Source organism: Saimiri boliviensis, chromosome 11 (genome assembly GCF_048565385.1).
Source record: "Saimiri boliviensis isolate mSaiBol1 chromosome 11, mSaiBol1.pri, whole genome shotgun sequence".
Lineage (NCBI taxonomy): Eukaryota > Metazoa > Chordata > Mammalia > Primates > Cebidae > Saimiri > Saimiri boliviensis.
The window spans coordinates 73,273,088-73,287,548 of NC_133459.1; the positions used below are offsets into that span (position 1 = coordinate 73,273,088).

General features: G+C 37.9%; 1 protein-coding gene across 6 annotated transcripts in view; it reads right to left on the reverse strand.

Annotated features, from left to right (window-relative positions):
• The window catches only part of SLC44A5 (solute carrier family 44 member 5), a 401,632-nt gene that overhangs the window by 158,068 nt on the left and 229,103 nt on the right, over positions 1–14,461 (reverse strand). For all 6 annotated transcript variants that reach the window (XM_003921402.4, XM_003921404.4, XM_074381023.1 and 3 more), the window contains exon 2: positions 1,606–1,654. In XM_003921402.4, coding sequence (XP_003921451.2) covers positions 1,606–1,654 — 49 coding nt within the window. The remainder of the gene's footprint in view (positions 1–1,605; positions 1,655–14,461) is intronic.

Sequence of the window (14,461 nt, forward strand, 5' to 3'; positions counted from 1 at the left end):
TGCTAAAGGCCATATGGAGAATTGGGTGCTTCTTACTTGCTCCTTAAACACCCCAATTATTTTCCCAGTAAGGACAGTGTAGAACCCTACTGCCTGAAAAAGTTACAAATGAGCCAACTATGTCTTCCTGTAGTTATGCCCCCATGGTTTTACAATGCTTTCTTCTGTTCTTGGATTGAAGGCGGAGGAAGGTCTGCCCACAGAATGACCAGCTCACTTTTGAAGGTCTTTGTGGTGCCGGAGGCATCACAAAAGGCCCCAGGTAAAAAAAAATGACGTTCCTCACAGTGATTATCACAGTCATTTAGACTTTACCTGAACTACCCGGTTCCATTATTAAATTCTAAATAATGGAAGACAGGATATCTCACCTCTTTTGCTGCACCTAAAACCACCCAGGCCTAATTCTGCTTTCTTATCTATGGCCTAGAAAGGCATACCTGTAATCGGCATTTCCTCTTTCTAAATGTATCAGTCTATTTATTATAATTATTATTACTGTTGAATCTGATTTATACCTAAAGTTCCCTTGAGGCCAATAGGCTACATTCGATGCTTACAAATAAGTTATTGTAAAATGGATGTAATTATAGTAAAAGTAACCATCACATTGAATGGCTGTTTGTATACTAGACAACAAAATGTATTCATGGTGTTACCATGGAGAGAATGGAGAGATTTTGGACTCATTTTAAAGAAGGCACCTTTATTCTAAGTGTGCCTTTAAATGAATAACTTGAAACAAATGACTTGGCTTTTTACAAAATTAGAACAAGCTGAATATACATCTCTTTAAAGCTGGGCTATTACAGGGACATAACAGTAAATGCTAATGTACATACTGATGGTTGGCACATGCAAATGAGCATGCTGATCGCTAGTTCACATCACGATTCATTATGGCACACAACTGCCGGAAATCAAAGTTAAGCAACAAGCAGCTACCAACTGCCTAGTCTTCCCTCCTTATGGAGCCATTTTGCCCCGCAATCCCCTTTACGATTAGCAAAAAGCTTGGAAATAGAGGCTAAAATAAATAAGAGGACTATGAATTACTGGCTAATTTTAAAATGGCACAGAACCTTGGAGAGGGGAGGAAGCACCAGCTGAGATGAGTACATATTTCCCTAGAGCATTTCACATGATGCATTGGTGAATGACTGTCTCTGAGGAAGCACTCTGATCTTGGAAGCTGAGCGACACAAATACTTGGCGTCAAAGAAGTTGGCATGGCAACCCTGCGTTTGCAATGATGAGTCCCAGAGTAAACAGGTGCATAAAGCAACTACTTGAATGAGTTTGCTTCTCTACAAAGTGGTTAAATCTCATAAAGGACTTTTTGTCTTCTCTTTTTGAAAAGTATAAACAGTCAGTTTAATAATGTAAGGCAGTTCATTTGCTGAAGGGGGAAGATATTCATGACTCAGAAAGATTTATTCTCTGTACTTTCCCTGTGTAAATAAGGTGAGATTTAGGCAGAAATAAGTCATTTCCCCCTCAGAGCAGATACAATTCTCCATTGACTGGAAAACAGTACCTCCCCCATCCCCAAATCCTTTCTGTGTATGTTTAAAAAAGCATATTCCCAACAAAGGAATTGCTTACCTGTTGGCAACAGGCCCCTTGAAATCTGGGTCATATGTCCTTGGATCACCTGCATTTAAAACAAAGATCTTTTAAGCATATAAGCCAGCAAAAAAATAAATACAAAATATTAATAACAAATATCTATATATTGGTTAGTTCACTGCTCAGTGGTGAATTCAAACTTTGGTTCGATGAAACATTATGTATGTCTTGGTTACAGCTGTCAATCCTTTCTCCTCTTCCCAGCTTAGAAGGGGGACTGGGAAGAGTGGTTAAGGAACATACTGCATACACAGGTGAATGTATCCTCCCACCGTACTGAGCATCAACATTAACAATTGTATCCAGGGTAGTAAAATTTGAAGTCCTTCTGAGCTGCAAAACCATTTACCATCAGCCATCACCATGTTTGCTGAGGACTTGTGTGGTGTACAGTTTAATATGAGAGACCTGCTTATCCTGTTTCACTCATTCCTCTCAGTAGACTAGGCTTCCCTTCGAGAAGTTCAAATACTAGTTACTGTTGGTCTCTATCATGTTGATTGTATGATATATAAAAATTAATGTTCTATTACAGAAACATTTTTATTGCATTTTTTTCAACATACTGGCAGACTTTATGCCATCTGGTAAGGTGCCCTTGCCACTCTGTTGCATTAAGATTGTGATCTATTACCGTTTTCTATAAACAGTAAAAGTACATATGGAATGGCTTTTTTTCTCCCTACAAGTACTGTGTAGGCAGACCCAGTAACAAGTTACTTAAAGTCATTCCAGGCCAAGGGTCTGCATTTTGCAATCCCCAACCTCTTGACTCTTCCCCTACAACCTAAGCGCTCCCATTTGTTCCTCTAGGGATTCGTCCCTATAAAAATGTCTGGTCCTGAATTAGAGACAAAATTTTCCTGTTTGAGACAGTCTGTATGTACTCCAGTGCCAAGTTGACTAGAACACTGTTAGCTTCCCTTTTTTGGACAGCTTGTCTGCCTCTGCCTCACTGCAACAGATAATATGAGAAGTGTTTAAGTCCTCTTTATCTGAGAACTGACCGTTCCCCTGTCCCCCAGTCCACAGGAGTGGGTTTCTAGTAGTCACATTTCTTCTTTGTGCCTGTTTTCTGGCCATGGCCAACTGCATCTGGTTTAGACATTGGATCCAAGCTGGGCAAGTCAGATTCTCAATCCCAGACATTTAGAATTAGAACGGACAATGAGTTATTCTCAGTTGAAGATTGGAACTGCAAAATATCAACTTTGAAACAAGAGAAGCAGAGAAATCTGGCTTTCAGAAAGAAGTTATTGAAGTACGTGTTCAAAGAGAAGCAGAGGTGATAGTCCTACTGGCTAGTGGCCTAGTTCCCACCTGAAGCTCAGGGTTGAGTTTCATGAAATACTTCATAGTCTTAAACTGTTTTCCCTTTTCTCACTTTCAACTAGTTCAAGTCAATTATATGTAACAAAAGAGCCAAAGAGTCTTCTTAATAATTCACTCTCTCGGCTTACATTTCAACAATTTATTTTAACATTTTCTGGATCTTTGCCATGAACAGGTAGTATCAGGATATGAAGAAGAATTTTTTAGACTAAGTTTGCCTTTCTGAATCTCAGACTTAAATAAGACATAAGCTCAACAGGGCTGGGCATGGCGGCTCACACGTATGATCCTAGCACTTTGAAAAGTCAAGGCTGGTGGACTGCTTGAGGCCAGGAGTTCCAGACCAGCCTGAGCAACATGTCAAAACCTCAAATTAGCTGGACGTGATGTCTCACACTGGTAGTCCCAGCTACTCCAGAGGCTGAGGCATGAGAATCCCTTGAACCCAGAGGGTGGGGGTTCCAGTGAGCTGAGAGTGACACTGTATTCCAGCTTAGTTGACAGAGCAAGATGGAAGGGAAAGGGAGGGGAAGGGAGGGGAGGGGAGGAGAGATGTGGGAAGGGGGAGGGGGAGGGGGAGGGGAGAGTGAAGGGGAGGGGAAGGGAAGGTGAAGTGGGGAAGAGGGAGGGAAAGGGAGGGAAAGAGAGGGAAAGGGAGGGGAAGGGGGAAGGTGGGGGAGGGGAGAGGGAAGGAGAAAAGGGAAGGGAGAAAAAAAGAGAAAAAAGGAGAAAAGGAGAAAGAAAAAGAAAAAAGAAAGAAAAGAAAGGAAGGAGGGAGGGAGAAAGAAGAAAGAAGAAAGAGCAAAGGAATGAGAAAGAAAGGGAAAGGAAGAAAGGAGGGAGGAAGGAAGGAAGGAAAGGAGGGAGGGAGGGAAGGAGGGAGGGAAGGAGGGAGGGAGGGAGGGAAACAAGCTGGAAACATCATTGCAACTCTGTGTGGTAAGAACTGTGATAGAGAGTGCTGTGGGTCACAGAGGGGATCATGAATAAAAAGGCTTCACAAGCTCCTAACACTCAAGTTTGGCTCAACTTTCTGTTCACACTCTGACCCTGTGCTCTTTGACTTGAAGCTTTCACTCCGATTTTGAACTTTAATATTTGCATCACTCCTGGTTCTAGATTTTAGTTCCCAAATCTGTCTGAATAGCTGAAATAGCTGAAAAACTTCTAGAGGTACAGGTTTCCAACAATCCCCCACCTCAAATACTCCAATTCTATAGATCTGAGGAATGAACCTAAGAATCTATATTATTATTATTATTTTTGAGATGGAGTCTTGCTTTATCGTCCAGGCTGGAGTGCAGTGGCATGATCTCAGTTCACTGCAATCTCTTCCTTCCAGGTTCAAGTGATTCTCCTGCCTCAGCCTCTGGAGTAGCTGGGATTACAGGGGTGTGCCACCCCTGTGGGCTAATTTTTTGTGTTTTAGTAGAGACAGGATTTCACCATTTTGGCCAGGCTGATCTTGAATTCCGGACTTCATGCAATCCGCCCACTTCGGCCTCCCATAGTGCTGGGATTACAGGCATGAGCCCCGCACCCAGCAGAGAATTTGTATTTTTAAATGACCCACTGAATGACTCTGATGTCCAGGCAGATTTGGGAACCATTAAGCTACTTGATTTTAATCTCAATTTTATAACTACATCTCAGTTTATATACTGTCCTTATGTCTAGCTCTACCTACAGAACAACCTAATGGAGAAAATGAGGAGAAAAGCAGGTCATCGTGATGTGTATGAGTTTTGGAAAACACTACCATTAGATATGAGAAGCCAGTTAAAGGAAGAGATGCAGACATTCAAGAAAGTCAAACAATTTCAAGAAAAAGGAAAGATCATAAGTTCTAAAAAATGTATGCTTATTTGTACCAGGGACTACTTTAAATGATTTACACATAGGTCTGCCATCTTGCACAATTCCACATAGTACACAATGTGAATTGTATTTTCTGAGCAGTGCAATGCAATAGCCCTAGTATATTACGTCATTTAATGTTTCTAAAAGTTCATGCCATTCAATGTAATAAAATATGCCATTATTATCATCCCATTTTATAAATGAGGATGCTGAGGTACAGAAGGGTGTGAAAATTTTCCCTGGCCCACTCGGCTAACAAGAGGCGGAACTGGCATTGGAAGGCAGACCGTCCAACTCCAAAGCCAGTGTTGAACCATTTAGTAGTAAGTTGCTCAATGCTCATCTTAAGTACTTCCACAGATGAGTAAGGAGAAGACAGATTTAAAGGGGTTAACAATGTTTATTGATTTTGTGATTATTTGCTATTTACATTAAAGGTGGGCAAACCCAGCTTAAAAGTGTTTAGGCTGGTTTCCAATTTTGCTGTGATTTGTACCTCACCAAGTGATAAAGTGGATTGCAGTGTAAATGAAATGCCATTGTCGAATCTGCCTGAAAAGCTGACACTTTCTGATTGTGAATCCCGGCTGCTTTATGTTTCAGTTGAAAATACACCCAAACCACAGTCAGATGATAAGACTGAGCTGATTCTGTATAGTAATGAGAGCTGGAAAGTGATTACTTCACCCTGCCCCATGTGCTGGCAGAATTTGTATTGTCATGCAAATTTTTTATATCCTGCAAATCAATAGAGGGCAGTGCTTTTACGGGGGCCCTCACTCACTCTAATTGCATCTCTGGAATAAATAGACTGAGAGGCCAGCTAAATGAAAAGAGCTACAGTGGTTTGCTGTCATGTGGCTTAGTTTTTTGAATGCAATTCATATTTCTTACTTAAAGAAAAAACCCTAAAATTACATAATATTTTATAAGCTTCTTAAGTTCATTTGACTTTCTGATCACCAAATGTATTGTCTTTCAATGGTAAATTTAGAATCACTGAAAAACATTTATAAAAGATAGCTACACATTTGTTGTTGTAGTTAACAGTTGGTATTGCAGCCATACAATGCAATTTTCGAACCAGAAATAATTCATGAAGATTAAGGAAAATAGTTCAGGTAATTAATTCAATTCATAGGTACGGATTTCACATGGCTCAATTGAAAGCAAATGCCAAGATAAAGCAGCCAGTCACGCTTAGAAAGACTCTTTCCTTTAAAAGCAGTCTCTTTCTCAAAGAAAATGACAATATAATTACCATTGATAAGCTATAAAAAGTAAAAATCCAAAACATTTCATTTTGTTCCTGTAGGAATATTCTCCTCTGAGAACCTAATATTAATTCAGAGAGCAAAAAAGGAACTAAGGAGGGATGAATACATGTTCTAGGATTTAAAAAAGACCTACTATGAGCAAGCAAGTCAGATAACTTCAAACAAGGAAAAAATGGAGCAGTACAAAATTAAGGCTTTAATATACAATAACAGCCAGCAGAGAATTGTGAATAATGAAGTATGTGTTTTATTTATTTTAAAAATATGCTTTATAGTATGTCTATAAAAGAGGGCCTGCCATCTCATTCAAAGAAAGGGTTCTGTTTTCCTCTAAGTCTCAGCAAAGAATAAGGAATCATGTTCTTGGCCATTTCTTACACAATAATGTTCCCACTTCCTAGCCCAACACACATGGCTTTTTATGATATGGTTTATCTTACAAGCCTTATTTCTTATAATGCCCCTCTTTGAACTTAATCTTATGCAATTCTGTACTATTTATGGATCCTCCCTTTTCATATTCTGTTCCCTCTGACTAATGTGACTTTCTCTTCCTTAATCCCTTGGTGATGGCTAAAGGAGGCCCACACTTCCCCTCACAAACTTCCCACTGATTCTCAAGAAGGACAAGGACAAAGACATTCTACTGGCCACTGAGCCAACGTGGGCCAAGGTGAGTTCCACCCACTTTGACAGGAAATCAATCCTAAGCACTTTCAAAGAATCCCATTCCAAAGCAGCTAATTCCATTAATCTCAGAGACACAGTACTTGCATCTGCATTTTGTGTTTAGGACACTATATTACAGGTTATCTGTTTATATGTTGTGGTAGATAGAATAATGGCCTCCCAAAGATGTTCACATCCTCATCCCTGGACCCTGTGAATATGTTACCTAATATAAGGAAAGAGATTTTACAGATGTGAATAAATAAGGACCACGAGATGGTGAGATTAGCCTGGATTATCTGGGTGAGCCCAATGTGATCACAAGGATACTTATATGGAGAAGGGGGAGGTAGAGTCAGAGAAGGAAATGTGACAACAGAAACAAGATTGGAACAATGCAATGTGAGAAAAACTCAACCGGCCATTTCTGGCTTTAAAGATGCAAAAGAGTCATGAGCCAAGGAATACAGAAGCTTCTAGAACCTGGAAAAAGTAAGAAAATTGATCTCCCCTGGACTTCCTGCTAATGCCTTATTGTACCTCATTGAGGAGTATTTTGGACTTCTAACCTCTAGAAATGTAAGATAATAAATTTGCATTTTTCTAAATCACAAGTTTTTGGTAATTCATTACCATAGCAATAGGAAGCTAACACACATGACCATTTATCCTACTGGATTACTACATAGTTTCTCTAGGGCAGAAATGAGACCTTGGTTATTTCTCTGTTCCTGTTACCTATATTAGTGCCTGATGTGTACACAGCAGGCATTCAATAAATATTTACAGAATAAGTTTTGAAAGAATGTCAATGTAATTTGGTACCTTGTATTTTTACTTTAGATTATGAAAATACAACTAGAGGATCAATCTTGGCAGTTACCAGCAAATCACTTTAGACAAATTTCAACTTAGATTACAGGAAGTTAACAGACTCCTAGAAGTGCACTGATGTGAAAAATTACTCCCCTTATCACCAACACTAATTCAGTATCCGATTGTAATGTCAAGGCCAGTAGAAGCTAACAAATTAAGTAAGGGAGGACGCATCCCATAACGGTGAATAAAAATTGGGTATCAAATTAACCAGTATAAAATGCCATCTCTACCATCTATAAGCAGTATGATCTTGGGAGAATTACTTTTTGCCCGTCTAGGCTTCCATTTTGTCATTCATAAAATGATAGATAGTGGAGGAAAAAAAAAGTTGGGAAACAATTTCTGCCTTCAAAGTAGACCAACTAACATGGGAAACAGTAAAATGTAAATTACATACATAACAAAGTAGATTAGTGTAGAATCAGTACAAACCAACTTGTTGAATCGGCACATTGGCTATAAATAATACCAATAATTCTAGAAAGATTTCAGTGACTAAGCTGGGTGTGATGGTTATGGAATAACTTAGAATGAGAGAAATTTTAAGCATGCTTAGAGGAAAGAATGTGTCATGTGTGAAAGCCAGGCAACAGCACAGCCTTAGCTCTAACAAAGAGCTATGCCTGAGGGACAAGACATGACAGCAGTTAGAGGAATTAAGCACATTATCAGGAGTTGGAGAAGGACTTACACACCCCCTGCAAAGTCTTCTGAATAAGCAACATAATTGTTACGTGTTTGTGTATTTGATGCAGAGGAAATAAGGAAGTTAAAGCAGATGAATCAATGAGCAAATAGCTGTTGTATTTCAGACATAAGATGGTAGATGCCTGACTGAGGCTGTGGCTGTGACAGGATGAGGTAATTCAGGAAGAATTACAGAGGAATACATTTGTTGGGGGTGAAAGAAAGGGCATGGTACCCTGCTTCATCACCTAATGATGACAATGCCTCATGCAAAAAATGATGAGCATTCCAGAAACTCATCTCAGGCAGAAACATGACCCCACATTGGACATGGCAAGATTAATGGAAATGCAAATGAGATTCCTTCAGCACTGATTTCAAACCAAACACTACAGTGGTATCATGACCTATGATGGTTGTTTTTCTCCTAGTCTGAGTAACTTCCTAGACATATGAGATGATAAATCACCTTATATTACAGGAAGAATGTCAAATCTCCTGTTTAAGACACATTTTCCTAATCACTAGGATGGTTTTTAAGTCGTTTGCATCATCATTTGAAATAATTTGTTCAATATGAACACAAGTCATATACAATTCAGTTATAACCCTAGAAGTAATATCTAAAAGAAGCACTTCCATCTCCATTGAGCAAGTAAAAGAAAAAATATGTGTAAAGCACTCAGGCTGCTTCTTAACAGACTGATTTTATAGGCAGTGCTGAAGGATGCACGTTTAGGGGACATTTGAAATGCACTTTTGAAAAAATGATTTTCTTGATTAGTGTGACAAAGCAGTGAACTTGTGTTACAGACCAGCTGTGAATTATTGGATGATCACACATCTTCTCAGAATAAATAAATTCTGAATCAATACTGATTTAAAAAGAAAGTCTGGAAGCAAACAAGAACATGAATTGAGTTTGAAGGTTATCAGCTTAGGTTTTCTAACATTTCTTTCTAGCTATATTTGTATTTTATGGCTCACCATCAGTCACCACCCACCCCCAAAAAAAGGCCCATGACACACTTTAATTATATTGGAACAACTCCTTATTTTCCTCTAGTTTCAAAGGTTATGCAATTCATTATCATACCAGGCCTTTTCCTCCCACCTCCTAAAAAAAATAACAACTTCACAATTAAAGATGGAAAACACACAGCATATGCATTCACCCTAAATATAAAATAAGTGACTTCATCTTGCCTTTCTGAGTACAGAGTTCAGGCAGCAGCACAGTAAACGGATAAAGATTGGGGAAAATGATAATTTTCATCATTAAATAAATCTAAAAATTAAGTTCTGTAGAGAAAAGGAAAATTGTCTTCAAAGTTATAGTTAAGTAAAAGACATTCTGTTAAACTTAAGAATAAATGCTACTAAAGAAAAATAGCAAGAGTTTGTCAGTTTATCACAAGTGCATAAAGCAGTTTGGTAGCTAGAGATAACATCTCTCCTGCTTCCTCATATCACCCACAGGTTATTGATGAGAATAAAATTAAACTGCTTATCGACTCTGACTTTTGCCACAACTCAAGAAGACAGACATTAAAAATCACTGGGAAAACATCCCTATTCCTGGTCCTAAGTGTAGGAAAGAAAACATGTTTTGGCATACAATTTCTACCCACAATGCATCATGATCTAACAAATAAAAACTGCAGGTGGAGTATTCTATTAGAATCTGTATCACATGGATGCTTCTATTTACAGGGTAATTCAGGAAAAATGGTGGTAAACTATGATCTCTCACCAATGGGTACGGCTAGTCACTTAGAACTATAAATAAGAGAAACAGCAGACAACAGGGATACACACAACCTACTGCATTATCCACCATAAGCTGTTACTTAGAGAGAGAGAGAGAGAGAGAGAGAGAGAGAGAGAGAGATCCTAGGACTAAGGGAGTGGTGGTATGTGTCTGTGTTACTAAGATAATCATGAGAAATAGATGCCTAGGGCTGATCTCACCCTCTTTTGGAGTCCTATCTCCCGGCTAAAGTCAAAGACACGATAGCCTGGATTTTATATACTTGTAAATTCTGTGGACCATATGTGAGGCAGAAATGTCAATGAATTTTTTTTCTCACAAATGAATTTTTCATAAAGAGATTGAACATATTGTGAACTGATTGTCAAAAAAAATCTTGGGATTATTTCTCTTATTTCTGCATATATTTGGAAGAGATAGTTAAAAAACTAGAGAAGGAAAATCGAGCATTTAAGAAAAGGGATTTGCCTCATATTCTTATATGATGTTAACATACAAAATTGTGAAGATAAATCTGCAAGGAGAAACTATGGCTGCTAGCTTTAATTCCAAAAGGATTGTAGGTCCCCACTGTAGGAACCAGCCCCACCCATGGGTATGGGTACCTGGAGTTTGGTGGCAGCAAAGGAATGAGAAAAAGGCAGATTAAGAATGCCAAAAATGGGACCAGGGGGCCATCACTTGTACTGGAGGCAGTGAAGGCCCCATGGTACCACTTTTTGCATTCTTGATCTGTCTTTTTTACATTCTGGCACACCCAACGTGTGGGGCTCCCTAACCCACCCCTCTTCCACTCTCTTCTCTCTCTCTCTCTGTCAAAGCAGATAAAAATTTTAGATATAAAGCTTAAGGAATATCTTTAAAATGCTATAAAATTGACAAAATACTGGGAAAATATCAGGCCAAAGTCCAGGAAAAGGGAGAACCCAGAGAAAGACAGACACTACTAAAGCCATTAGAGCCTTGAAGATATTTATCAACTTAGCCAATTCCATGAGTAAGGGGGGCAGAAGATATAACCCAGAGGCTGTCCAAGATGGGGACTCAAATAGATTACCCCACCACACAGTTGGAACTTCAGAGAGCTAGTCCCTCAGATTAAATCCACCATATCCTTAAGAATGATGGCACTAAGCAAAAAGATGAGGAAAAACACCTCATTTGAATTTGCAATGTATGTGAAGTAATCTAAACTGAATTTGATCTGTAGGTTCTCCTTTAAAACTGACAGATGGATAACAACAAAAGACCTTGGTTAAAATGTACCTTTATTCTATGTGTTCTCATAAATAGTTTTCCAAAGAAAATATACCACTTACACACACAAAAAAGCTGCATCAGGAAACAAGACACCAAGAAAGAACAAGATCATTAACAAACAGAAATATATATACAAAGTCTTCAGATACTTAAATTATTAGTCCCAGGTTATAAAACAACGATGTTTACTGTTTCTTAGAAAGAAAAGATGAACTTGGAGATAAATATGAAGAACTATAAAAAGTTACCTAGAGGATTTGAAAATGAAGCAAATTGAATCTGGAAAAGAAAGCCGTAACAAATTAAATGTTAAACTCAGTAGATAAATTTAACATCAGATTAGACACAACTGAAGAAACAATTGACAAAGTAGAAAGTAAGTCAACATAAATTATTCAGAATATAGCACAGAGAAACAAAGAGATGAAAAATATTCAAAAATAATTGCTGGGCTGGGCACAGTGGCTCATGCCTGTAATTCCAGCACTTTGGGCGGATGAGGTGGGTGGATCACCAGACATCAGAGTTCTGGACATGGTGAAAGCTCATCTCTACTTAAAATATACAAAAAATTAGCCAGTGTGGTGGTACACACCTGTAGTCCCAGATACTTGGGAGTCTGAGGCAAGAAGATCACTTGAACCCAGGTGGTGGAGGTTACAGTAAGCTGAGATTCTGCCACTGTATTCCAGCCTGAGCAACAGAGTGAGACTCCATTTCAAAAACAAACAAAAGAAAGAATAGTTGCTACACTCAGGATAGAATGTGAGGATCAAATGAGAAGTTCTAACAGATATCAAATCAGAGTTCTAGAAAGAGAGAATAGAAATATAGAGATGATGGAGAGAGGCAATGAAAGAAAATAGCCACCACATAGGATTCTATATCTGGATCAATATGTTCAAAAGAAAGGGTGAAATAAAGATACTTTCAGGCAAACAAACAAGAGAGTTTGCCCCCAGAAGGCCCTCAATAAAACACATTGTGTAATGAGAGAAGAAAAAGTGAGCCAGATCAAAGACTTTTGATGAAAGAAGAAATGTAGAATGAAGATTTACAGAGAAAGGAGAATGATCTTTGATTATCTAAAGCAATAAAAATAAAGTCTTGTGGGGTAAAACAAGAGAAAATTACTGTAATAATTTAATATAATTAATCCAAGAACTGAAATATTATGGACTTTTGGTACTATGTAGGAAAAGGGTAAAATATTAATGCATTTTAAACTTTTGTAAATATGCAGGCTACAATTTTAAAAGAGTAGAATCAGTGTATATTACTTCTAGACTAGCAGAGGAAGGAAAAGAGAATAAGAAAAATTAGCCCATAATCAGATAAGAAAGAAAAGAAAAAGAAACATAGACCATATATACTGTTATGGACTGAATGTTCATGTCTGTCCTCCCGAAGTTTATATATTGAAGTCCTACCCCTGCCGCCACTGTGATGGTATTTGGAAGTGAGGGTCTTTGAAGGTGGTAGGTTTAGATAAAATCATGAGAGAGGGGTTCCCATGATGAGATTACAGTTCTTATAAGAAGAGGAAAGGAGATCAGGGAGTGGTCTCTCTTTGCCATGTGAGGACACAGCAAGCGGATGACTCTCTACCAATCATCTACAAATCAGGAAGAGGGAACTCAACCAGAATCAAAAAAGCCCACACCTTGATCTTGGACTTTTCATCTCCAGAACTGTGAGAAATGTCTACTGTTTCAGCCGTCCAGTCTACATTGTATTGTTACAGCAGCTCTAGTAGACTAAGAAATATACAGGCTCAAGTTCATTTACAATTACATTCAACATAAAGGAACAAAATATGCCTGTAAAAGATAAAATTATCATGCTGGATAAAAAACAAAATCCAACTATGTGCCACGTGTATATACAAAAAATAAGGATAGAAAAAGGTTGAAATGAAGGATGGAAAAAGATAAAGCATGTGAATTTTAACCAAAAGGAATGAGTTGTAGTTAATCTCTGGAAATCAGAATTACAGTAAAATATATTACTATTAGGTTAGTGCAAAAGTAATAGTGGTTTTGCCATGTAAAGTATGGCAAAAATCCCAATTGCTTTTGTACCAACCTATTGCGATAAAGAGAGTCATTTCATAATTTCATAATGATAAAGATTCAGTTAAGTAGTAAGATGTAATAATTTTAATTACATGCACTTAATAAGAAAGTTCAAAATGTGAATGTATAGAACTACAAGGAGAAAGAGACTTAATCGTGGTAGAGATTGTAATGCACTTTCTTAGTAATTTATCCAATATTAGGATCAAGAAGACAAAAATAATCATTAAGTGTATACTCTATTCCATAACTGGTGATAGGACAATGGATATCTATAAAGAAAAATAATAATAAACTTAGAGATTACCTTACATCAGGCACAAAAATTAATCCCAGATAGAAAGTCCTGAAGTGAAAGGTAAAATTATAAAGTCATATGACCTCAGAGAGAGGATTTATTAAATAGTATGCAAAAATAACTAGTTATAAAGTGAGTCTATTTATAGAGAGACAGATGTAAGACATTTTTACATTTATTGGAAGCATCAGGCTTTCTTCCTTCCATTACACTGGTATCAATAAATGAGTTCTAATGTAAGGGAAAGCATTGCCACACTTGGCAAGATACACACTTTGGTGTACCCAACTCTACAAGGAACATCAATTCTTGAGGATGGGACTTGAGTGGTTGTATTGAAAGTAGTTTAGAAAGCCTGGCCACTTTGAGCGCCTTCCATTGCAGTCTTTGAGATTCTAACTGTTGCCCCCTCCACCCCCATTCACCAAAAGCACTCATTATAATGAATAATACACTTTACCAAAAACAAAGAAAGAAAGAACTTTTATTCATGGAAAGACTTGTAAGAACTCACTCAAGGTAGCAGCAAAAATACTAAAGGAAAAATAGTAGAGAAAGTTACAGAAGATAGTCTCAAACCCTTTTGGAAGGTCTAAAAGATTTTTCTATAGTTCTAAGCTGAAGGCAGCCAGGAGTGTCTTTGCAGGAACCAGAGAGATTAAGGAGCAAATACAAAGGAATGTGAGAAGTTTATCTAGCTAGCTTGTTTATTCATGTAGTCTTA